This window comes from Budorcas taxicolor, chromosome 9 (assembly GCF_023091745.1).
Source record: "Budorcas taxicolor isolate Tak-1 chromosome 9, Takin1.1, whole genome shotgun sequence".
Taxonomy (NCBI): domain Eukaryota; kingdom Metazoa; phylum Chordata; class Mammalia; order Artiodactyla; family Bovidae; genus Budorcas; species Budorcas taxicolor.
The window spans coordinates 61,097,405-61,123,653 of NC_068918.1; the positions used below are offsets into that span (position 1 = coordinate 61,097,405).

The following is a 26,249-nucleotide window of genomic DNA, read 5'->3' on the forward strand; positions in this document are numbered from 1 at the left end:
TACAGTCCATAGGGTTGCAATGAGTCAGACAAGACTGAAGCGACATTGCATCATCATCAAGATGGTCTGTAAGAATTATTTGTCATAGCCAAATGCAATTAATTTTTATCTTATGCTCACTGATGCTCCATTTATTAAATAAAAGTTGGCCATCCATTTTTAGACCTTCTTAATGTGTTTTCCCCAAAGTCATTTTTTAAATTGATGTATAATTAAATGGCAACACACTCCAGTATTTTTGCCTGGAACAAGAAGGTGGGGTCTGGGCTTCAAAGGGAAGTAAGGTATTCACAGCAGGGTGAAAAGAGTTAACGTTTGGTGATCAAATATATGCCAGGCCATCTAAACAATAGAACATAGGTAAGACTTTGATCTAACCAGTTTGGTAAGTTCCTCTTTGTCTATCACGCCTAGTTCATATTTCACTATACTATTTATGGTGTGAGCTCCTTCCTCAAACAGGTCTTATATCTTAAATTCTTTTAGTTAATAAGTGGTGGGAAGTTCAAAGATTCTTCCTGAGTCTTTTCAGCATTCCAGAGTGGCACATTTGGGGGCAGCCTGCCCTGAATCAGTGCTAAACCAACTTTGCTTCCATGGGATACATGCTACTCAGTTATAATATGTTATCCCTTTTATATATTTCTGAATTCTGTTACTATTTTATTGAGATTGTATTTTTTTCATACGCCACTATCATCACCAACTCCTAATAAAACATGTCTTTTTTTTTTTTTGGGTGATCAGCTTTAACTAGTGAAAAAACTCCTGGGTATCATACGGGTCCAAATGACCTTTAACTTTTTTTTGAAGGTTGTGGAATACCTCATACAGCTGGAACTCATGCTGTTCACTTGCTAAATTTTGAGCTAATAATTCTCCTGTTGTGGCTTTGCTATACCAATATTTGACCTGGAAGATACATAGTTCCCAACATTTGGTATGTATATGCAACACCGTATGCCACTGTTAGGGGTCCTCAGTGATTCAGTGGTTAAAAAAAAAAAAAAAAAAAAATCCACCTGCTATGCAGGAGACAAGAACTCAATCCCTGAGTTGGAAAGATCCCCTGGAGTAGGAAATGGCAACCCACTCCAGATTTTTTGCCTGGGAAATCCCATGGACAGAGCAGCCTGGCAGGCTATAGTCCATGGGGTCGCAGTACAGTTGGACAGTTCTTAGTGGCTAAACAAGAGCAATGCCATTTTTACTATGTAAGAACTTCTAACGATTATACAGTGGAAGTGAGAAATATATTTAAGGGACTAGATCTGATAGACAGAGTGCCTGATGAACTATGGACAGAGGTTAGTGACATTGTACAGAAGACAAGGAGTAAGACCATCCCAAGAAAAAGAAATGCAAAAAAGCAAAATGGCTGTCTGAAGAGGTCTTACAAATAGCTGTGAAAAGAAGAGAAGCAGAAAGCAAAAGAAAAAAGGAAAGATACACCCATTTGAATGCAGAGTTCCAAAGAATAACACGGAGAGATAAGAAAGCATTCCTCAGGGATCAGTGCAAAGAAACAGAGGAAACAATACAATGAGAAAGACTAGAGATGTCTTCAAGAAAATTAAAGATACCAAGGGAACATTTCATGCAAAGATGAGCTGACTAAAGGACAGAAATGGTATGGGCCTAACAGAAGCAGAAGATATTAAGAAGAGGTGGCAAGAATACACAGGAGAACTATATAAAGAAGATGTTCATGACCTAGATAATCACAATGGTGTGATCACTCACCTAGAGCCAGACATCCTGGAATGTGAAGTCAAGTGGGCCTTGGGAAGCATCACTACGAACAAAGCTAGTGGAGGTGATGGAATTCCAATTGAGCTATTTCAAATCCTAAAAGATGATGCTGTGAAAGTGCTACACTCAGTATGCCAGCAAATGTGGAAAACTCAGCAGTGGCCACAGGACTGGAAAAGGTCAGTTTTCATTCCAATCCCAAAGAAAGGCAATGCCAAACAATCCTCAAACTATTGCACAATTGCACTCATCTCACATGCTAGTAAAGTAATGCTCAAAATTCTCCAAGCCAGGCTTCAGCAATGTGAACTGTGAACTTCCAGATGTTCAGGCTGGTTTTAAAAAGGCAGAGGAACCAGAGATCAAATTGCCAACATCTTTTGGAACACTGAAAAAGCAAGAGAGTTCCAGAAAAACATCTGCTTCTGCTTTATTGACTATACCAAAGCCTTTCACTTTGTGGGTCACAACAAACTGGATAATTCTGAAAGAGATGGGAATACCAGACCACCTGACCTGCCTCCTGAGAAATCTGTATGCAGGTCAGGAAGCAACAGTTGTAAGTGGACATGGAACAACAGACTGGTTCCAAATAGGGAAAGGAGTGCGTCAAGGCTGTATATTGTCACCCTGCTTATTTAACTTCTATGCAGAGTACATCATGAGAAATTCTGGGCTGGATGAAGCACAAGCTGGAATCAAGATTGCCAGGAGAAATATCAATAAACTCAGATATGCAGATGATACCACCCTTATGGCAGAAAGTGAAGAAGAACTAGAGAGCCTCTTGATGAAAGTGAAAGAGGAGAGTGAAAAAGCTCACTTAAAGCTCAACATTCAGAAAACAAAGATCATGTCATCCGGTCCCATCACTTCATGGCAAATAGATTGGAAACAGCGGAAACAGCGTCAGACTTTATTTTTGGGGGCTCCAAAATCACTGCAGATGGTGACTGCAGCCATGAAATTAAAAGACGCTTACTCCTTGGGAGAAAAGTTATGACCAACCTATACAGCATATTAAAAAGCAGAGACATTACTTTGCCAACAAAGGTCCATCTAGTCAAAGCTATGATTTTTCCAGTAGTCATGTATGGATGTGAGAGTTGGACTATAAAGAAAGCTGGGTGCCGAAGAATTGATGCTTTTGAACTGTGGCATTGGAGAAGACTCTTGAGAGTCCCTTGGACTATAAGGAGATCCAACCAGTCCACCCTAAAGGAAATCAATCCTGAATATTCACTGGAAGGACTGATGCTGAAGCTGAAACTCCAATACTTTGGCCACCTGATGCGAAGAACTGACTCATCTGAGAAGACCCTGATGCTAGGAAAGATTGTAGGCAGGAGGAGAGCGGGATGACAGAGGATGAGATGGTTGGATGGCATCACTGACTCAATAGACATGAGTCTGAGTAAACTCCGGGAGTTGGTGATGGACAGGGAGGCCTGGCATGCTGCAGTCCATGGGGTCATGAAGAGTCGGACACAACTGAGCGACTAGACTGAACTGCACTGAAGAACTTCTAAAATCCTGATATAAAGAATTCAAATTTTCTGCTGGAGACTAACTTCATGAGTTATCCTGAGTGTATTAGTTTGCTGCCATAGTAACGGAAATAGGTGGCTTAAAAAACAAAATGGTGCTTTCTCACAGTTCTGGAGGTTAGAAGTCTGAGATCAAGTTGGTAAAAATTTGAGATCAAAATTTCCTATTTTTCTCAGTAAGTCAAAATCCGTTAATATCATTATTTATATTTACAAACATATCAGAAATATTTGCAATTCATAGGTATATCAGTTGGTTGGTTTCTTTGGAGGCCTCGCTCCTTGGCTTGTGAGCGGCTGTCTCTTACCTGTGCCTTCACATGCTCCTCCCCCACGCGTGTCTGTGGCTAACGTCTCTTCTTACAAGTACACCAGTCATACTGGGTCAGGGCCCACCACAATGACCTTATTTTAACGTAATTACCTCTTTAAAGACCCCATGTCCAAATAAAATTGTTTTGAAGGTGTGTATTTGAGGGGCATACAATTCAGCCTAAAACTATTTCCTCTGGGCCACCAAATGCCTGTCCTTGTACTATGCAAAATACATTTCACCCATCACAATAGCTCACAAGTCTTAGCCATTTTAGCATCAATTCCAAGTCCAAAATTTTGTCTAAATATCTAAATCAGGTATAGGTCAGAATTGAGGTGTGAGGCATCCTGAGGCAATATTCCCTTCCAACTATGAATCTGTGAAATTAAAAAGCCATAAAACTAAAAGAAGCTTGCACCTTAGAAGAAAAGCTATGACAAACCTAGACAGTGTGTTAAAAGCAGAGACATGACTTTGCTGACAAAGGTCTGTCTAGTCAAAGCTAAGGTATTTCCAGGAGTCATGTAGGGATGTGACAGTTGGACTATAAAGAAAGCTGAGTGCTGCAGAATTGATGCTTTTGAACTGTGGTGGCAGAGGAAACTCTTGAGAGACCCTTAGACAGCAAAATCAAACCAGTTAATCCTAAAGGAAACCTACCCTCAATATTCACTGGAAGGACTGATGCTAAAGATGAAGCTCCAATACTTTGGCCATCTGATGCAAAGAGCCAACTCACTGGGAAAGACCCTGATGTTGGAAAAGTTTGAGGCAGGAGGAGAAGAGAGTGACAGAACTTGAGATGGTTGGATGGCATCATCAACTCAATGGACATGATTTTCAGCAAACTCCATGAGACAGTGAAGGACAGGGAAGCCTGGCATGCTGCATTCCATGGGGTTGCAAAGCGCTGGACATGACTGAGCAGCTGAACAGCAACAACAGCAAACCTGTGAAACCAGGTAACAAGCTATCTGCTTCCAAAGCATAACGGTAGGACAAGCCTAGGATATACATCCCCATGTCCAAAGGGGAAAATTGAAAGAAATCAAGGGGTCACAAGTTCCAAGCAACTCTGAAATGTAGCTGGGCAATTTCCTTTAGATTTTGAGGCTTTTGGTGTGATGCTCTGTCCTCCAGGTTGCGGATGGGGGTCGGCTCAGGAGAGTTTGTAGGTACTTGACTGGAATGACATGGGCATCCAAGCATGGGAGGAGATAGTGGTGAGGTTGAGAGGTTGAGAAGAAAAGAGAGGCTTTCTTCTTTTTTAGCAAAAAGAAAAATTATGTGGAGCCGACCAAAACAGATGGAGCAAAAGGGTGAACATAAACGTGTACTCAAGGAAGTGTGTTAGTGGTCAAACCAATGTGACTAGATTGGTTCAAAGTAGAGGCTTGGCACTGGGAACAGGAAATGCATCAAAAGTTCAGGAAACAAGCAAAGGCAGAAAAGGAGATTATGGTGACCAGTAGGACTTGGACAAATTGAGATCATCTAGGGTGTCTTTGGAAAGAAGGCCAGATCACTGTTAGAGCCGGCCTTCAGACAAATAGTTGGGTCTGCCTGGAGAGTGAGTCCAGAGTAGTACCTCTCAGAATTGGAGAGCTCTGAAAGCTAGGATGGGTAGTTTGAGTCAGCAGCTATTGAGATCATCATTTTGGGTGTATGAATAAAGGAGTGAACTTTGAGGAAAACAGAAACCTTCCAGGACCCCCCCCAAAAAACCCCAAAATGCAACAATATAAAACAGAACCATTTGGTTTTGAAGAAATACTGCCTTAGGTTTGAAGATTAGGGAGTGTACCTACCTGCCTAAGGAATAGGGTATAGCAATTCTAATGGAAAGCTGGAAACCCTAGAAGTTGAGGATGGAGATGAAACAGTTTAGAACCTTTGGAGGCTGGGAGTGGATGGGTCAGTTTGCTACTGTTGTTGCCTTCTCGCCCTAGCTTGCTGATGCTTGTCTTAGTTGAAGTCAGGTGTAGAAACAGGGGTCAAAGACCATTCAACTGGAGGAGCCTTTCTAAAATGAGACATGTGAATCCATGAATCATTGTCTTTCAGTCTGGCTGTGCATGGATTAGTTATTAACAATGATATCTGTTAAGGTTCTTCTCATTCTGATTGTAAACAATCTTTTATTTCATGCCCGTTCCAGTAAACAAAATCTCCAGGTTGAAATTCATGATCCTTTTCATCTGAGAGTTTTCTGGAAAAGTCATTATCAATTTTTAAAGTGTCTCTGTGAGACCCTGTCAATAATATAATATACTTCCTTTTGCACCATTGCGAGTGAAAGTTTCCAAAATACTGCTTTCCCCCCATAACCAATTTTTTCAGATGCTCATTGAGTTGAAAGATGTACTGGTGTAGTGGCAGTTGGGCTCCAGTAGACACTATAAATTTGTTTTGTTCTGTCTAAATCATTCCCCGGAGAAGGAAATGGTAACCCACTTCAGTATTCTTGCCTTGGAAATCCCATGGACAGAGAAGCCTGGTGGCATATAGTCCATGGGGTCACAAAAGAGTTGGACATGACTTAGTGATTAAAACAAAACAAAAAAACCTCCTAAACCACTTTTAGTTTAGTTTAGTCATGGGGTCAAAATTCCCTGCTTTTGTTGCCATATCTGTTTCCCTTCTATGGTGGCAATTTCTTGAGTCCCTAGGAAAGGAATCTTTTATTGGGTTAACAGGGCTGCTGGAGAGCAGTGGACATTCTCAAGGTTGCACAGGATGAATATTTAAAGCTGCTGTTGGGCTGCAGCATCAGCAAGCTGTTTCCTTTAGTTTCCCCAGTGTCAGGCTTGGAATGCCCTGTTGTTTTAATAATTGTTAAGTGTTTTGGTAATTGTATAACAATTAATAACTGTACAACCTATTTTTAAAAATAGATTGTCCTGAAGAGGTTAAAAACCTCATTGTTTTGTTAGCACTTCAAAAGTATACTGACCTCATTATAAATTCTTGTTACATGACCTTGTTACCTTACCAGGCGTTTTCATGTTAGCACAGCTGGTAAAGAATCTGCCTGCAAAGCAGGAGACCACAATTTGATTCCTTGGTCGGGAAGATTCCCCTGGAGAAGAAAATGGCAACCCACTCCAGTACTCTTGCCTGGAGAATCCCATGAATGGAGGAGCCTCGTGGGATACAGTCCATGGGGTTGCAGAGCCAGACAGGACTGAGTGACTTCGCTTTCACTTTCCCTGGTGGCTCAGCTGGTAAAGAATCTGCCTGTGATGTGGGAGACCTGGGTTAACAAGATCCCCTGGAAAAGGGTATGGCTATGCACGCAAGTATTTTGGACTGAAGAATTCCATGGACCATATAGTCCTTGGGGTCACTAAGAGTCAAACGAACGACTTTCACTTCACTTCACTTCACCTGACCTTTAGTTGACAAGCTAGAGTAAAGAATTCATGTGACTTGTTCTACTGACTTTGTTTCTGGTAAATAAAAGTTTGTAATTACATTCCTTGTGGATATTATTGCATTTGCAGCTTTTTAATGACCTTGCGTGTCAATTAAGTAAGACCTATCTGTAGATCTGCTTAGATCAGCCTTATCAATAGGAGTTTCTTGTAAATCATTCCTGGAGCAACAAGATAATCGGTTAACAAATTGGAGCCACAGTCATTTGCTTCTTATGATGCTGGAAGCAAATTTGCAAGATTAATGTTATTACATCCAACCAAGGTGATATGAAGGGCAGAAAGCAACAGTAGTTCATGAGAAGTTTGTTGGCTTACAGAATTGTGCTGAACGTAGTAGAGTTTAGAAGAGACTCAACTGAGTGTAAGATATAATCGGTTAAAGGAAACCCTGTTCTTATTTCTTTAGTATTCCATCTGAAATATCCCTCATACCTGCTACGAAGTCTAATTTAGTTTTGGAGCATGAAAACAAGTCATCCACAAGCATCAGAATAAGACAGTAACTGTCTATAAATGAAAAAGACTTAAAAAGCATGGTTAAAGACCTGACTACAAGGCAACTATTAAGGAAATTGGCAATTTCTGTGACATACAATATTTTAATATAATAGCTAGTATTAACACTGACAATATTCCAGAACTCTTCAAATTTTAGCAACTTCATATGATTTCTAGAGGCTTTACATTAATAATATTTACCTATACAACTTAAGAAAATGTATTATTACTCATTTGGCAGTGTTCCCCATGTAATTTTATATACCAGATATGTCTTTCTTTGGGATTTACAAGAGCCCTCTGAAGCATCCTGAAGTTAGCTGGAGGTCAAAAGGATTTCATGAATTTGATTTTAGAAAGATTGCCAGGAGAACACAAGGTTTTAAACATTTGGCCAAGTAGAACCATGTCAGTGTGAAGCCATGCTTATTCATACAAACAAAATGACAATAAGATTTCAAGGGCAAGTGAGAAAAGTTACTGGTAAAGAGGCTTTATAAATCTGTTACCAAAAGCAGATGAATATTTCAAGAAAACTTTGTCTTCTCAACAGAAAAGTAAACCAAGTTGCAGTTTTACATCATTTCACCTTTAAAATTAAAATTCATTCATTATTTATGCATTTAAATTTATTTTTAATTGGAGGATAATTACTTTACATCATTATATATGTTTCTGCCCTATATCAACATGAATCAACCATAGGTAATCATATGTCCCCTTCCTCTTGAACCTCCCTCATACCTCCCACCCCATCGCACCTAAATTCAATGTAACCCCTAAACCAAATTATATCAAAGGGCAGTCAGCCAGTTCACTCCAAAGATCCCTCTAGGTCCCTGCCTAGGAAATGTACTGGTAGCCTCTTAGACTCCAAATCCCAAGAAAAACAGCTAGAGTACAATTCAGGACATTTAAAGCAATGATGTTCAGATATCAGAAGAACTCACCAAAGCACTTTAGGAATACCAAGAAGAGGGTAGGACTCAAATGGCCCATGCTGGGACCAAGCACTGGTTTAGGGTGGACTCCAGGTGTCCTCTGTGGGTATTTTTGATGTTCTGCCAACTATGCCAAGAAAGTGTTGACAAAAATGCAATTGCCTATCAAGTAAAGAAAGTAAAAAAAAGGGAATTTTATTTGAGCCAAACTGAGGATTATAAGCTGGGCAGCTCTGAGAACTGTTCTGCCTGTTAGAAACTAAAGACACAGCCATATACATTTTCAAGACAAAGGATCATACATCAAAATGTGGTTCTGGAGAAGACACTTGAGAGTTCCTTGGACTGCAAGGAGATCAAACCAGTCAATTCTAAAGGAAATCAACTCTGAATATTCATTGGAAAGATTGATGCTAAAGATGAAGCTCCAATACTTTGGCCATCTAATGGGAAGAGTTGACTCATTGGAAAAGACCCTGATGCTGGGAAAGTTTGAGGGTAGGAGGAGAAGGATGACAGAGACGATGTGGTTCGATGGTATCACTGACTCAATGGACATGATTTTGAACAAACTCTGGGAGATAGTGAAGGACAGGGAAGCCTGGCGTGCTGCAGACCATGGGGTTGCAATGAGTTGGGTATGACTGAGAGACTGTAAAACATCAGAATGTTCACCAAGGATACATAGTGAGCAGGAATTCACAATGACCCCTACAGAGCTGAGAAAGAAGGTTATTCTTTAAGAAGTTACAGTGCTAGCATCAGAATAAAGGAAAAAATTAAAAAAAAAACAACAACTGAACTTCACATTTGAGCAGGGATCCCCCTCTTTGAGGAGCTCTGTTGATATGTATGCAGATAAACACTGCACATTAGGGAAGGAGGGAGGGAAGGAGGAGGTCCAAAAAAGCACAGAGAGAGAATTTTAGATTTACTTTTTCCTTGTGCTGCCTTAAAACATACATTTTATTTCATCAAAGTATAAAAGTATTTTTGCCTATGGTAGGCAGAATGTCAATGTCCTAATCCCCAGCCCTTGAAGATATGTTAAATTACATAGCAAAGAGAAATGAAATTTATAGATGAAATTAAGATTGCTAATCTGCAAACCCTCAAATAAGGAGGCTATCCTGGATTATCTGGGTAGGACCAGTATAATCCAAGGGCCCTTCACAGCAGAATAGATAAATTGAAGAGAAGAGTCAATAGGAGATATAACTAAGGAAGAATGGTCAGGAAGATGCAAAGTTTTTGGACTAGAAAGCGGAGAAAGGGGACCCAAGGAGTGTAGGCGGCTCCTGAAAGCTAGAAAAGGCAATAGAACAGGTTGTCCCCTGGAGGCTCCAGAAAGGAATCCAGCCCATCTGACATCTTGAACTTAGCCCATTTGAACTTTAAACCAAGAGGACTGTAAAATAATAAATCTGTGCTGTTTTAGGCCACTAAGTTTATGATACTGTGGCCTAAAATTTGCTAGCAAATTATGTGGCCTAGTTTGCTACAAAGCCACAGAAAACTTATATGTATCTTAAGTATCAATATTGGCTATCTGACAGAGATTATTTGTGTTATAATATTTACTATATTGGGCTTCCCAGATGGCTCAGTCGTAAAGAATCTGCCTGCCAATGCAGGAGATGCAGGTTTAATCCCTGGGTTAATGCAGGTGAAGATCCCCTGGAGAAGGAAATGGCAGCCCACTCCAGTATTCTTGCTTGGAAAATTCCATGGACAGAGGAACCCAGTGAGCAGCAATCCATGGGCTCGCAGAGTTGGACACAACTGAGTGACTGAGCATGCAGACACTATTTATTATAAAGTAATATTTTAAAAAAATATAGTAGAGGCATTCTTACCCTTCTTTTTATTAAAAGATATTTTTTCTTTACTTTTAATGCTGAAGATTTCAATATGTGTTCTATAAATAACACAACTTTGTTAGATCTAAAACCTAGCTTGTCATCTTTCCAGAGAACTAGCCTGCTGTCCTGATAGCCCTCTATCTGCTCATGATCCCACTCTTCTTTGGGTGATCTGGGTTTAGAATCAGTCCCCAAGCTCAACCTTCATATTTTTCAAACCCAGCTCATATTCATTTCCATAGCCTTCCTCTGACTTCATCGCACTGGGTCTGTGACAGCTATACCTACCTGGCCTTTTCTGGCTTCATCTCCTCACTCTGGTCCATTCTCTAGAACCAGGAAAATATTCCCAAAGCAAATTTTTTATCCTATTACTCTCTGCCTCCAAATCCAGCTTTGGAATTTCATTTCCAAAAGACTCACATTTCAATTTTTCCAATTCAAACCTTTTCATTTATTCCTTCTTTTGCCACAAACTAATTTTTGACTCCAGATTTATTATTCTTTTAATCATACCACATAGATTTTACAGACTGAAGAATTCTTATCCTTATAGCCTATTCTCATGTCCTGGATCATTTTATCTGTTTATAGAGGCTTTGATTCAAACGGTACTTTAACTCAGACCGAGAGTGCTTGTTGTGTTGTCCAGAATTTAAAACCTTAGTTTTTTAGTTATTCACTGTGAAGTCAATTGATAACACTATGAATATCATTGTTCAAGTGATGGGTTTCTATAAGTACATTAGTGCCAGACTTTGGAACTGCAGAGGACCAGTTAGTGAATATTTTAAGCTTTGTGGTCCAAGATGCATAACCAAAGGTATTAGGTAGGTATATGCATGAAATCAAAGATGTGTGCACTTATATAGTAAAAGAGGAAACAAAGTTCACAAATTTTTATTGATAAAATTGAAAATAAAATAGAGCTTTTCTCCTCTTGGTTTGGAGGATAATATTTTATTTAATTGAGGTTCAGAATTGTTCTACCTGGTCACTCAGATGGTAAAGAATCTGCATACCGTGCAGGAAACCTGGGTTCAATCCCTGGGTCAGGAAGATTCCCTGGAGAAGAGATTGGATACCCACTTCAATATTCTTGCCTGGAGAGTTCCATGGACAGAAGAGCCTAGGGGCTACAGTCTGTGGGGCCACAGCTGGACACAACTGAGCAAGTACACTTTCACTCTCAACTCCAGTATTCATCTGTGCTGACTCTTCATGAGATTTTATGTATTTCATCTTGAAAAGCAATTTATCACACACATGCTGCTAAGTCACTTCAGTCGTGTCCAACTCTGTGCGACTCCATAGACGGCAGCCCACCAGGCTCCCCCATCCCTGGGATTCTCCAGGCAAGAACACTGGAGTGGGTTGCCATTTCCTTTTCCAGTGCATGAAAGTGAAAACAGTGAAGTCATTCAGTTGTGTCCGACTCGTAGCGACCTCATGGACTGCAGCCTACTAGGCTTCTCTGCCCATGGGGTTTTCCTGGCAAGAGCACTGGAGTGGGTTGCCATTGCCTTCTCCTATCATACACATAGTTATGCAAAATACTATCAGTCCACGAATATGGATTCTACTTTTTCAGTCATTTTTTGGAGATCTAGTAACCCAGTCACTATATTAATATTTCCGTTTCGAGAACTTGGGTCCTATAGTCCATGGTGAGATTTTACCTTGTCCCTTCCTATATGCTGCTGTCTCTTAGCCCTGGCTTGGCATTGCTAGCACCACTCCCACCTGGACAGCTTGTTCTAGATTCAGCTCCAGTTTGAGAACTCCACTTGCCAAGGGCAAGCTAGCATCTGTGCTTCCTAAACCCATTTGCCTATATGGTTAGCCTTTTCCTGCATTTTTTCATAATAAGCCCTCTTTGAATTTGGCCACCTGCCCATCCATCCCTGCTATTATTTTATTTGAAGTCTCCCTATCTTGATGGACCTTTTCCTGTTGTTGGACCTGAGTCTAATATAAATCTCACCTCCACCACACTCAGTGTACCTAGTTTCTCTGAACCTTCCCAGTCCTGCTTGTCCAACTGCCACCCAAGCTCAGGTGGGAGAACCAGGAAGGGCAGTTGATGTTGGCAGGCCCCTGGGGCTTTCCCAACACATTAACCAGGGTGCTTACTGTGATTTTAGAAAATTCCAAGAATTCTGTGCATGCAGGGACCTTGTAAAATTTAAAAATTATTTATGATTGGTGGGGGATGTAGTGGTAGCTGCCTTCTAGAATAAGAGGATTCTAAGCATTTGAACATACAGAGTGAAGTTTTCATAATCCAGAAGGTGGAGATTATTCTAAAATGAAGGGAGAAAGAATAGTGAGACTTCCAGTTCCATGGACAGAGAAGCCTGGTGGGCTACAGTCCATGGGGTGCAAAGAGTCAGATACAACTAAGCAGGCATGCATGCACGCATACAAGATTCAAGTAAGTTAGTGCAGGTTCAGATGACACAGGCAGTCTAGTCCAAAGTCTAAACTGCATGGAAGATGTGGATCTGGCTGATGTCCAGTGCTTAGGAGAACTGTTAGGAAGTTTCCAGGACTCGAGAGACTCAAAAGAGGTTGGAGCTTAAGATTCAGTTAGGAGAAATGTTATAACAGAAAATATGACTGGAGGTTAGGCAATGCCAATATCTCTACTGTACACATTTGTACATGCCCCAGGTAGATTCTCTGAGGCTTACTTCTGTCAAGCTCTGAAGACCTAAGATATTTCTCTATTATAACATCCGACAGTTATAGGCATGGAGATAATCTGAGATCAACTTACAAAATCAAGAATCCAACGCCGAGTCTTTTACTTTGAAACAGACGTAAGACTTTATCAGAGGTCTCCTGACTTCCTTGTCTGGTCTTTTCTTGTGTTCTCAAGGTTGAAAGGGCTTGAGAAACAAGAGAGAAAGAAGGGAGAATGGGTGTTCTGGCAGTGTGGGAGATTAAACAACTGGTTACCATAGCCTAGCCAAGCTGACATACAAAGCAAACTATAACAGAGAGGAAGATAAAGTGGGAGCACTGAGAACCAGACTCAGAGAGACTAGATGGTCTTAAGTGCGAATGTGCTTAGTCACTCAGTCGTGTCCAACTCCTTGTGACACCATGGACTGCAGCCTGCCAGGTTCCTCTGTCCATGGCATTTCCCAGGCAAGAATACTTACTATGACTGACTATGCCCTCTTCCAGGGAATCTTCCCAACCCAGGGATCGAACTCAGGTCTCCTGCATTGCAGGCAGATTCTTTACCGATTGAGCCACCAGGGAAGCCCCAGAAACCCAGAAAAAAAACAAAGGCTTATATTACTAGGTGAGTACCTAAGTCCTAGGAATAGGATTTATAGTCCTAGGAATATCTTGCTTTTGAGACAAATTGTGATGTAGGCTTAATCTTTCTTTTATATAATAAGTATGTCATAGCACAACAATAATGACAAAATACCTTGCTGTGGGAATCTGAGAACCTGTCAGAAACCTACTTCTGAGAGATCACTCACCAAGGTGGTCTGAGCAGATGACCAAGTCCCTCAGGTCTGTTAGCTTTATCTGTAGGGGATTCCCAGGTGGCATCAGTTGTAAAGAACCTGCCTGCCAATGCAGGAGACATAAGAGACAGGGGTTCTATACCTGGGTCAGGAAGATCCCCTAGAGAAAGGCATGGCAATCACTCTAGTATTCTTGCCTGGAGAATCGCAGGGACAGAGGAGCCTGGAGGGCTATGGTCTATAGGGTTGCACAGAATCAGACACAACTGAAGCGACTTAGCACACACACATGTACAATTGGCAAGTTTGATTAGAATCCAGAGTGAATGTTTTCAGGAGAGAATTCAAAAGTGTATATAGGACTCAAAGCAAAGTGTTTAGACTAATCTTGGCTACATTAAAAAAAAATCACTAGGAAGGATATTTAAATATACTGCTTCCTTTGTCAAAACTCCAGAAGATTTTAATTCAATCAATGTGGAGCCTGGGCTTCATAACTTAAAAATTAAAATTAAAGAGCTACTTTGGGCAATTCGAAGTTTACCCAGTACAGAGAACCATTTGCCAAAGATATTCAAATATGGTCCTGCGCATTTCTGAATTTCTAAAGACCTGGTGGTTCATTGTGGTCCATGGAAAGAACTCCACAAGACCCTGAATTAGATTTTTTCAAAAGACAAAAAGAACAGTTCTCTACTGCTGCTGCTGCTAAGTCACGTCAGTCGTGTCCGACTCTGTGTGACCCCTTAGACGGCAGCTCACCAGGCTCCCCCTTCCGTGGGATTCTGCAGGCAAGAACACTGGAGTGAGTTGCCATTTCCTTCTCCAATGCATGAAAGTGAAAAGTGAAAGGGAAGTTGCTCAGTCATGTCCAACTCCTAGCGACCCCATGGACTGCAGCCCACCAGGCTCCTCCATCCATGGGATTTTCCAGGCAAGAGTACTGGAGTGGGTTGCCATTGTCTTCTCCGACAGTTGTCTACAGTGTACAGAAAATGAACTTTCATCTCATGACACTATTGTTATTACAGCTTTTTTTTTTTACTGTCTTAGCTATCCAATCATTAAAGAGCTGCGCTCTTTGCAAACATTTAAAAGCCAGTCACAGTGATGTAATTCATGCAGTTTCTCTTTGCCAGACTAGAAAAAGGAAAATCAGTCTGCTGTCTTCTGGTGGAACAGGTTTATTTAGCTAACAGAACAATGCAATCTACACTGAGTTTAACAACGGAAGAAACTGTTAAGAGAAAAACTGTTAAGAAGTACAAAATAATTTGTGTTGTAAGTACATTTTAATATTTTCACCTTTGTAGTTTGTGGCAAAAGGTACAGGTATGACTCTAGGATTGTATTTGCTTGTGTTGCAATTTAAATAAGAAGTTTTAAGTAACTGTGTTCAGTTTATCCCTGATGACAACTCTAAAGCAAAGTGAAGGATTTAAATCACATTTTGCAAATAAGAAATTTGCATAGCAACAAATTAATATTTGGTCAATCTAAAAAACTGGGATCTGTAGCAAAATACTTAGCAGCACTGATTTTACCATGATTATAATTATAATTATCTCCCAAGTCACCTTTGTGCCTTAGTATGTTAAGACCAGAGGGTGAGGAATGAAAATCAGTGTCTTCAATTCTTTTCCAATTCTTGATTTTGTGCCATTTAACTTCACTCCTAGGGATGGTCTCTTTCGCCTGTTTTCTCTTTCTAGTTCTTTTGTTCCGTAAGATCTCCCCTGTCCTAAAACAAGAACTTTCCTTGACTTTATTACATTGTCTTTTCTTTTTACCATCGAACTCCAACTCTCTTCATTGCCTCAGTTTTCTCACCAGCCAAGCGTCTTTTTATTCTCTAGTTTTAGGGTTTTTTTTTACTGCACTGAAGTTGCCTCCTCAAAAGTCATTATTTCTTCTCCCCTGTCGTTCTCCCTGCTAAGTCTCCATAACAACAGTACACAGATATTGTGGAGTAATTTCTCATTTTGAATTCTTTCCCCTTGCTTTCATGATGATATTGAAATTCCTGTTTTTATCACTTTTCTCCTTATCTAAATTATTTGTTTATTTATCTTTCTTCTCTTTGGGCATTTCACCAAACACTGTGTTAAGATCTTTTCCTTAGGGACTCTGACCTTATTCATGGATTTAAGAGTGTATTCTCCACCAAGAATTCCGCATAAGCTGCTAGTTCTCACCTCTGACTGAGTTTCAGTCCTAAGTCAGCAAGTGCCTTCTTGCCCTTCCCCCAGCATCTACCTTACAGTCAAAATTATTTGCATGATTTTCTCACAACTATTCCGCTGCAGTTTTCTCCTAGATTCCCAATTTTACTTAATGCCATCACCATTTTCTCTTTCATGCAAGCATTGTTTGGAGGTGTGAGTGAAACAATGTGTGTAAGTATTGAGCTCAATAACTATAACTAAGGGAACTCTCAAGATATCCCTTTTTTTTTCTGGGAATTTTGACATTTTTTATTCTGGGAACTTTTAGCTCTTATGCCATTTATCATACTTATCCTATCTCATAAATTCAGGGAATTATCAATTCCTTGAGAGCAAATCTTGTTTGTCATATATTTCCCTTCTTTGTATCCTTTTAATGGTTTATCAGTACACATAAATAGAAGATCAATATTTTAAAATCATAGTTTCAACCGTACTATTTCTAGATTTTAGTAAAAGTTGTACTAAGAAATTTAAAATGTACCTGTGTTTCTAGCATTCTTTATTCAGTTAAGCTAAAATCAAATGTTGGTTTCTCAGTAATTTTTGGAGTTCAGAGTACTCCCCTCTACAATTTGTAGATAGCATAAGATAGTTTAAGATATATTTGCACCTTAATATCAAGAAACTTGTTCAGAGTTACATAGTTAGAGTCATGATTATACAAGATTGAAAATGAACCTTCTTACCCTTGAGGCTTTCCAGGTGGCTCAGTGGTAAAGAATTCACCTGCCAGTACAGGAGATACAGGAGACTTGGGTTCGATCCCTGGGTCGAGAAGAGGAAATGGCAACCCACTCCAGTGTTTTTGCCTGGAGAATCTCATTGACAGAGGAGCCTGGCGGGATACAGTCCATGGGGTCACAAAGAGTCAGGCATGACTGATAGTTTTAACGACAGCTACAGCAACAACAAAAGACAGCTGCAGCTGCTGCTGCTGCTAAGTCGCGTCAGTCGTGTCCGACTCTGTGCGACCCCAGAGACGGCAGCCCACCAGGCTCCCCTGTCCCTGGGATCCTCCAGGCAAGAACACTGGAGTGGGTTGCCAGTTCCTTCTCCAATGCATGAACATGAAAAGTGAAAGTGGAGTCTCTAGACGTCGCTTATTTTTCCAGCAAGTTTGAATGGTAAAAGAACCAAAAATAAGGTGTAAACTGAAATGTAGCTGACTCTGATTCCTGAGGTTCATCATAGGAAAGTGTCCCAGTGCATTTTTGCTTTGTAACATTTTAGGCTTAATCTAAATCTGTGGCTTTTGAGAATGAAAATAAGGGGGAAAGTGCTAATGGTGTTATTTAATCACTGTTTATGTTCACTTTTCTTCTTCATCTTCTCTACTGAATGAACACCTGTGGGAGGTCACTGACCTTGGGCTAACTTTGAAACTTCATATGAGAATTGTTTTCATAGTATTTAACATGCTTCCCCATCCTTGAATTCATTTCCATTTTAAAAGTTAGATGTGTTAATTTTTAGTTGATTTCCAAAAGGCAAACAAACAAACAAATCTATACCTTATGTAGGGTCTTTATTATCAAAAGCAAATTTTGATACTGGTTTTTTTCTTTCATTAAAGTGATTTTTTAAAAAAATAACAAATTTCATAAAATTCTTTCCTAATTTCAACTAAGAAAATACACAACTTGAGTTGCAAGGTAAGTTTTATTTGGTACAAAATGAGGGCTGCAGCCCAGGTGAAAGAACCTCAGATAGCTCTGAGAGATAGCTCCAAAGAGGCAGTGGGGGAAAGTCAATATAAAAGATTTTGGTGAAGGGGGTTGTTGTTATTCAGTCGCTCAGTCAAGTCCAATTCTTTGCTACCCCATGTACTGCAGCATGCCAGGCTTTCCTGTTCTTCTACATCTCTCTGAGTTTTCTTAAACTTACGTCTGAGTTTGAGTTGGTGATACCATCCACCATCTCATCCTTTGTTGCCCCCTTCTCCTGTCTTTCCCAGCATCAGGGTCTTTTCCAATGAGTCTGCGCTTTGCGTCAGATGGCCAAGGTATTGGAGCTTCAGCTTCAGCAACAGTCCTTCCAATGAATATTTAGGGCTGATTTCCTTTAGGATTAACTGGTTTGATTTCCTTGCTGTCCAAGGGATTCTTCAAGAGTCTTCTCCAGCATCACTGTTTGATAGCATCAATTTTTGAGCACTCAGCCTTCTTTATGGTCCAGCTCTCACATCCATACATGACATAGATTTGACTTATGGACCTTTGTTAGCAAAGTCATGTCTCTGCTTTTGAATATGCTAAGATTATCACAGCTTTTCTTCCAAGCAGTATGACTACTGGAAAAAACATAGCTTTGACTATGTGGGCTTTTGTCAGCAATGTAATGTCTCTGCTTTTTAATATGCTGTCTAGGTTTGTCATAGCTTTTCTTCTAAATGTCCTTTAGTCTCATGGCTGCAGTCACCATCTGCAGTGATTTTGGAGCCCAAGAAAATAAAATCTCTCACTGTTTCCACTGTTTTCCCCATTTGCCATGAAGTAATGGGGCCAGATGTCATGATCCTAGTTTTTTGAATGTTGAGTTTAAGCCAGCTTTTTCACTCTCCTCTTTCACCTTCATGAATGGAAGGAGAAGTTCAGTGCTATTAAGCACTCATTTTACAAAAGATTTTCTGTTAGTCATAAGGAACTCATCTAAATATGAAGAGATGCAGGGATTAGAATCCTGAAATCAGTTTCTGAAAATAGCTAGGTATCTAAAGACCTGCTCCACCAGATTCTCTGGAGCACGGAGTGCCTCACTCCGCCCTGAACTCCCTCAGGGGGTGTTAAAGGTCAACAGCTGCAGCAGCACAGGGTTCACCCTCCCACAGAGTCAGATGGCACATGCCCTCGTCGTTCGGTCGCTGGCAATGCTCTTGGCAAGTGCCAGTTTGTGAAAGTGTAAGTGTTGGTTGCTCAGTCTTTGTGATTCCTGTGGACTGTAGCCCATCAGGCTCCTCTGTCCATGAAATTCTCCAGGCCAGAATGCTGGAGTGGGCTGCTATTTCCTTCTCCAGGGGAATCTTCCCAATCCAGGGATCAAACCTGGGTCTCGCACATTGCAGGCAGATTCTTTATTGTCTGAGCCACCAGGGACGCTATTTTGTACTTGATATAAGTAATCTGTGTACCTAATTAGTTACTTAAGTAAACTGTGTGTTCAACCTCTATCATCCAGGATACTTATCATTGGACTTGATGGGGAAAGAGGTCAGTGAAAAGAAATCTCTTTAACTTATATCACAGTTTAATTTCAGTCATAGTATGAAGTCCATTACACTGAAGAGCTTTGTCAGCATGGTGATAACAATTATATACAGAATCTTTAGTCAATGACTTCCAGATTACCCTAAAACATTTGTTTGCTATATAGATCAAAGCAGGTAACTTGCTAGTTAATAGTTTGGAGATTATATTTTTATATGTTAAATATATTCAGAGGAGAGTGAAAAAGTTGGCTTAAAGCTCAACGTTCAGAAAACTAAGATCATGGCATCCGGTCCCATCAGTTCAGTTCAGTTCAGTTCAGTCGCTCAGTCGTGTCCGACGCTTTGCAACCCCATGAATTGCAGCACTCCAGGCCTCGCTGTCCATCACTAACTCCTGGAGTTCACTGAAATTCATGTCCATCGAGTCGATGATGCCATCCAGCTATCTCATCCTCTGTCCCCCCCTTCTCCTCCTGCCCCCAATTCCTCACTTCATGGGAAATAGATGGGGAAACAGGGGAAACAGTGGAAACAGTGGTTGACCTTATTTTTCTGGGCTCCAAAATCACTGCAGATGGTGATTGCAGCCATGAAATTAAAAGACGCTTACTCCTTGGAAGGAAAGTTATGACCAACCTAGAGAGCATATTAAAAAGCAGAGACATTACTTTGTCAACAAAGGTCTATCTAGTCAAGGCTATGGTTTTTCCAGTGGTCATGTACAGATGTGAGAGTTGGACTATAAAGAAAGCTGAGTGCTGAAGAATTGATGCTTTTGAACTGTGGTGTTGGAGAAGACTCTTGAGAGTCCCTTGGACTGTAAGGAGATCCAACCAGTCCATCTTAAAGGAGATCAGTCCTAGGTGTTCATTGGAAGGACTGATGTTGAAACTCCAATACTTTAGTCATCTGATGCGAAGAGCTAACTCACTGGAAAATACCCTGATGCTGGGAAAGATTGAGGGCAGGAGGAGAAGGGGACGACAGAGGATAAGATGGTTGGATGGTATCACCGACTTAATTGACATGGATTTGGGTGGACTTGGGAGTTGGTGGTGGACAGGGAGGCCTGGCATGCTGCGGTTCATGGGGTCGCAAAGAATTGGACACGACTGAGCGACTGAACTGAACTGAACTGAAATATCTTCACTATTTTCTCATGATCAGAAACCCTGTTTCCTGGAAATGAGGTAGTTCATGATTTCAGAGTTTTGGGATACTTTTAAATAAATAAGGCTTCCTTTGTGGCTCAGAAGGTAAAGAATCTGCCTACAATGCAGGAAACCAAGGTTTGATCCCTGAGTTGGGAAAATCCTCTGGAGAAGGGGATGGCAACCTACTCCAGTATTCTTGCTTGTAGAATTCCTTGGCAAGAGGAGCCTGGTAGGCTTCAGTCCATGGGATTGCAAAGAGTTGGACAGGACTGAGTGACTAAAATAAATGAATCATTTAAATAAATGATCTCCAAACATTTATCTAGTTAAGAAAGGAAAATGTGCAAAGATAATTGGCCCCCTTGGTTTCGTTTTTACTTTAACTCAATTTGGGGTTAAACCAACTGGGATTAATGTATTTGAATTTAAAATCTGTAATCAACGGTATTTTAAAATTCTGGTATTATGAAAAGCTAGCACACTGTGCTGCTTTAACAATCACTGGGAGAGACGGGGTATCTGGATTTTTGTATATTTTAATGAAATTGTAAAGGTCACATTTTTAAAAATTTTATGACAGGTCCTTCTCATTTTGTTGGTGGCTGTGTCAGTTGCATTAGGCCTGGTGGCTGGACTCAGACGACCAGAAGAGCAAGGTACACCCCTCAGCATTTCCGCAGAATGTTTTTTTCCTTCTTTCTCCTCACCTTCACTATTAGAACTTGGACTTGCCCCCTCTCTCCTGCATGTAGCTCTCCCCCTGCTAGGCTCCTCTTTCTCCCATACCCCATTTTTGTGTGGTTAGCGCTATCCATTGCCACTTCTGGACTTTCCCCTTTGACCTCATCTCCCTTCTTATTTGAGGTTCATATCATTCCAGTTTTTCCCCACTAACTTTTCATCACCTTTCTAGAGGACTTTGGTAACTGGATCAAAGGTTCCTTCTCTCCCTACTCCTACTCTATCATTAATACCAGATGATAAACTCGGCCTTAAAAGTCTTAGTTGCTTCACTCCCAGGACCTCTAGCCACCACATTTGTACTTGACATCACGTTAATATTACCCTATCCTTGAAATCTAGTTATTTCTTGGTTAAGCAGTGCCACTTTCTTGAAATAGAGTGCACAGTAAGAGCTTCACAATTATTATTACTATTTTTGTCATAAGAAGCAAAGAAAAAATAGATTCATGGCTCAAAACATCAAAACACCTCACATGTCTTTTGCCATATCCTATTAGTATGTAAGAGTAAATAAACCATTTATAAGTGACTCTATAAATGCACTTTATGTGTATTTACTAATTTTGATATGTGTTGTTTAGACACTTTTACTCAGGGAAAGTATTGAAAGGTTGTTGCTGACACACGAAAAGATGCTGGGATTCTTGGCCTCTGGAGGAGAAGAATTCAATCAGGGCCAGAGATGAGGCTTGACCACTCAGAGCTTTGTGTAATAAAGTTTTATTTAAGTATAAAGGAGATAGAGAAAGCTTCTGACATAGACATCAGAAGGGGGCAGAAAGAGTACCCCCTTGCTAGTGTTAGCAATGGAATTATATACTCTCTAATTAGTTATTCAGCTCAGTTCAGTTCAGTTGCTCAGTCGTGTCCGACTCTTTGCGACCCCATGAATCACAGTACTCCAGGCCTCCCTGTCCATCACCAACTCCCGGAGTTCATTCAGACTCACGCCCATCGAGTCAGTGGTGCCATCCAGCCATCTCATCCTCTGTCGTCCCCTTCTCCTCCTGCCCCCAATCCCTCCCAGCATCACAGTCTTTTCCAATGAGTCAACTCTTTGAGTCCAAAGAATGTCTAGAGGTTGTTAAGACCTCACTAGACCTACTCCCATAATTTACATTTTAAGATAATAGGATTAGCCAGAAAGTTTTTTCCAGCGACTGTCCTCAAGCAGGATACATTATTGTTATGTAATCCTAAGGAATGTAGAGAGGAAAGAAGTTTGTCCCTTATTCCTCCTTGAGCACTCCAGACCCCTCTCTCCTTGGGGACCCCTAGACTTTTTATCAACCTGCTTAGAAAATGACTCTCTCAGTATGAGGTCAAATGTTAGAGAATTTATTCTCCTTTTTCATTTGGTTGTTCAGCTTCTAATGTGACTCCAGTGGAGAAAGTCTTATTGCTTCTTTATTGGGAGATCCTTGGTGATGTTAACTGGCAATTTTTCAACATGTTTTCAGTTAATTTACAGACACACAGCTCCCCCAGTGTCACATGTGAATGCAGTGGAACTGAGAGATGGGCATTGACTAGAATATGCCCATCTTTTCTGGTCATTTTGCTGCTGTGTTTCTGAGCTGCAGTTCCAGTCCTAGATCTAGCAAATGTTGGCAGGCCATTTTGGTGGTATTATTCTGATGTTAGTGCATACAAGTGGGCATCAATTCTTGGTTATTTCCTCCCACAAATCACATAACTTAATTGCAAAAGGCAGTAGTAATCTCTAAACAAAATCTCCAATTAATCCAGCTCTTTCCATCCCTTCCTTATGTTAGTACAGCTATTGACAGGCTCCCCAGAGTCATTGTTCCTCATTCTTTTCCTTTCATCTTGGTCCCTCAGGGCTTATATGCCATCCTTCCCCTCACCCTCTTGCCCAGGGGATTGGCATTTAACACTGACCCCTCTTTGCCAGCTTCCTTAACATAGTCACCCCCTCATTCTTCCACCACAAGTCTTGTTTTACAATCCCCAGCTCTTGATCATTTTCACCATTCTCTGCTCTAATTGACCTACTTTTCATAGGCAGTATTTTTTTTTCAAGTGCAAGTGTTTAAACTAGTTTTTTCTAGTTTGAATGACAATTTTATCATTTTTTTGTGCACATCCTTTTTTTACTTGTTTTCAACAAATAAGCACTGACTCTGTACTCAGTGCTATTCTAATTACTGGGGATATAGTGATACAAGAAACAGACAAAAATCCTTCAAAGAGTTTACATTCTAGCATGGAATACGGACAGGAAAAAAAATATGCAGTATATATTATATATATTATGATAGAGAAAGTGCTAAGGAATAAATAAAACTGAAAAGGGGAACATGAAATATAGAATCAGGGAAGGTAAGAAGTATGTAATAACTTTTGAGTAAAGAGCTAAAGGAAGTGGGGAAGAAACAAGGATATTTTGGCAAAGAACGTTTTAGGCATGAGAAAATAGCAAGTGCTATTCTTGCCTGGCATGTTCTATTTAAAGAATAACAGGAGATCAGTGAGCTAGAACTAAAAGGATCAGAGGGAGGGTAGTCATAAAATGAGATCAACCAAAGAGTCAGATCATAGAGGGGATGGTAGGTCAAAATATGGGCTTTAGCTTTCATTGAGTGTGATGGGGATTGATTGGAGGTTTTGAGTAAAAGAATGACATGGCGGTGTTTGCGTTTTTTTTTTTTTTCTTTTTAGTTTTAAAAGGTTTGTAGTTTTTTTTTTTTTTTTTCGTTTCACATATGATATTATACATGTTTCAATGCCATTCTCCCAAATCATCCCACCCTCTCCCTCTCCCACAGAGTCCAAAATACTCTTCTATACATGTGTGTCTCTTTTGCTGTTTTGCATACAGGGTTATCATTACCATCTTTCTAAATACCACATATATGCATTAGTATACTGTATTGGTGTTTTTCTTTCTGGCTTACTTCACTCTGTATAATAGGCTCCAGTTTTATCCACCTCACTAAAACTGATTCAAATGTATTATTTTTAATGGCTGAATAATACTCCATTGTGTATACATACCACAGCTTGCTTATCCATTCATCTGCTGATGGACATCTAGGTTGCTTCCATGTCCTGGCTATTGTAAACAGTGCTGTGATGAACATTGGGGTACACGTGTCTCTTTCAATTCTGGTTTCCTTGGTGTCTATGTGCAGCAGTGGGATTTCTGGGTCATAAGGCAGTTCTAGTTCCAGCTTTTTAAGGAATCTCCATGCTGTTCTCCATAGTGGCTGTACTAGTTTGCATTCCCACCAACAGTGTAAGAGGGTTCCCTTTTCTCCACACCCTCTCCAGTATCTATTGCTTGTAGACTTTTGGATAGCAGCCATTCTGACTGGCGTGAAATGGTACGTCATTGTGATTTTGATTTGCATTTCTCTGATAATGAGTGATGTTGAGCATCTTTTCATGTGTTTATTAGCCATCTGTATGTCTTCTTTGGAGAAATGGCTGTTTAGTCCTTTGGCCCATTTTTTGATTGGGTCGTTTATTTTTCTGAAATTGAGCTGCAGGAATTGCTTGTGTATTTTTGAGATTAGTTCTTTGTCAGTTGCTTCATTTGCTATTATTTTCTCCCATTCTGAAGGCTGTCTTTTCACCTTGCTTATAGTTTCCTTTGTTGTGCAGAAGCTTTTGATTTTAATTAGGTCCCATTTGTTTATTTTTGCTTTTATTTCCAATATTCTGGGAGGTGAGTCATAGAGGATCCTGCTGTGATGCATGTTGGAGAGTGTTTTGCCTATGTTCTCCTCTAGGAGTTTTATAGTTTCTGGTCTTATGTTTAGATCTTTAATCCATTTTGAGTTTATTTTTGTGTATGGTGTTAGAAAGTGTTCTAGTTTCATTCTTTTACAAATGGTTGACCAGTTTTCCCAGCACCACTTGTTAAAGAGATTGTCTTTTCTCCATTGTATATTCTTGCCTCCTTTGTCAAAGATAAGGTGCCCATAGGTGCGTGGATTTATCTCTGGGCTTTCTATTTTGTTCCATTGATCTATATTTCTGTCTTTGTGCCAGTATCATATTGTCTTTAGGGTTTTCTATGTAGAGGATCATGTCATCAGCAAACAGTGATACTTTTACTTCTTCTTTTCCAATCTGGATTCCTTTTATTTCTTTTTCTGCTCTGATTGCTTTGGCCAAAACTTTCAAAACTATGTTGAATAGTAATGGTGAGAGTAGGCACCCTTGTATTGTTCCTGACTTTAGGGGAAATGCTCTCAATTTTTCACCATTGAGGATAATGTTTGCTGTGGGTTTGTCATATATAGATTTTATTATGTTGAGGTATGTTCCTTCTATTCCTGTTTTCTGGAGAGTTTTTATCATAAATGGATGTTGAATTTTGTCAAGGCTTTCTCTACATCTATTGAGATAATCATATGGCTTTTATTTTTCAATTTGTTAATGTGCTGTATTACATTGATTGATTTGCAGATATTGAAGAATCCTTGCATCCTGGGATAAAGCCCACTTGGTCATGGTGTATGATCTTTTTAATGTGTTGTTGGACTCTTATTGCTAGAATTTTGTTAAGGATTTTTGCATCTATGTTCATCAGTGATATTGGCCTGTAGGTTTTTTTTTGTGTGTGTGGCATCTTTGTCAGGCTTTGGTATTAGGGTGATGGTGGCCTCATAGAATGAATTTGGAAGTTTACCTTCCTCTGCAATTTTCTGGAAGAGTTTGGTTTTAGCTCTTCTCTAAATTTTTGGTAGAATTCAGCTGTGAAGCCATCTGGACCTGGGCTTTAGTTTGCTGGAAGATTTCTGATTACAGTTACAATTTCTGTGCTTGTGCTGGGCCTGTTAAGATTTTCTATTTCTTCCTGATTCAGTTTTGGAAAGTTGTACTTTTCTAACAATGTGTCCATTTCTTCCAAGTTGTCCATTTTATTGGCTGATAGTAATATCAGTTGATAATTGCTGATGGTAGTCTCTTATGATCCTTTGTATTTCTGTGTTGTCTGTTGTGATCTCTCCATTTTCATTTCTAATTTTAGTGATTTTATTTTTCTCCTTTTGTTTCTTGATGAGTCTGGTTAATGGTTTGTCAATTTTATTTATCCTCTGAAAGA

At 40.0% G+C, this 26,249-nt stretch overlaps 1 protein-coding gene across 1 annotated transcript in view; it reads left to right on the forward strand.

The window, feature by feature from the left end:
• Positions 1-14,960: 14,960 nt before the first annotated feature.
• ENPP3 (ectonucleotide pyrophosphatase/phosphodiesterase 3) overlaps positions 14,961-26,249 on the forward strand; it is an 82,657-nt gene continuing 71,368 nt past the window's right edge. Inside the window, exons 1-2 of the mRNA XM_052645924.1 lie at positions 14,961-15,122; positions 21,009-21,084. Of these exons, the coding sequence (XP_052501884.1) occupies positions 14,961-15,122; positions 21,009-21,084 (238 nt within the window). The remainder of the gene's footprint in view (positions 15,123-21,008; positions 21,085-26,249) is intronic.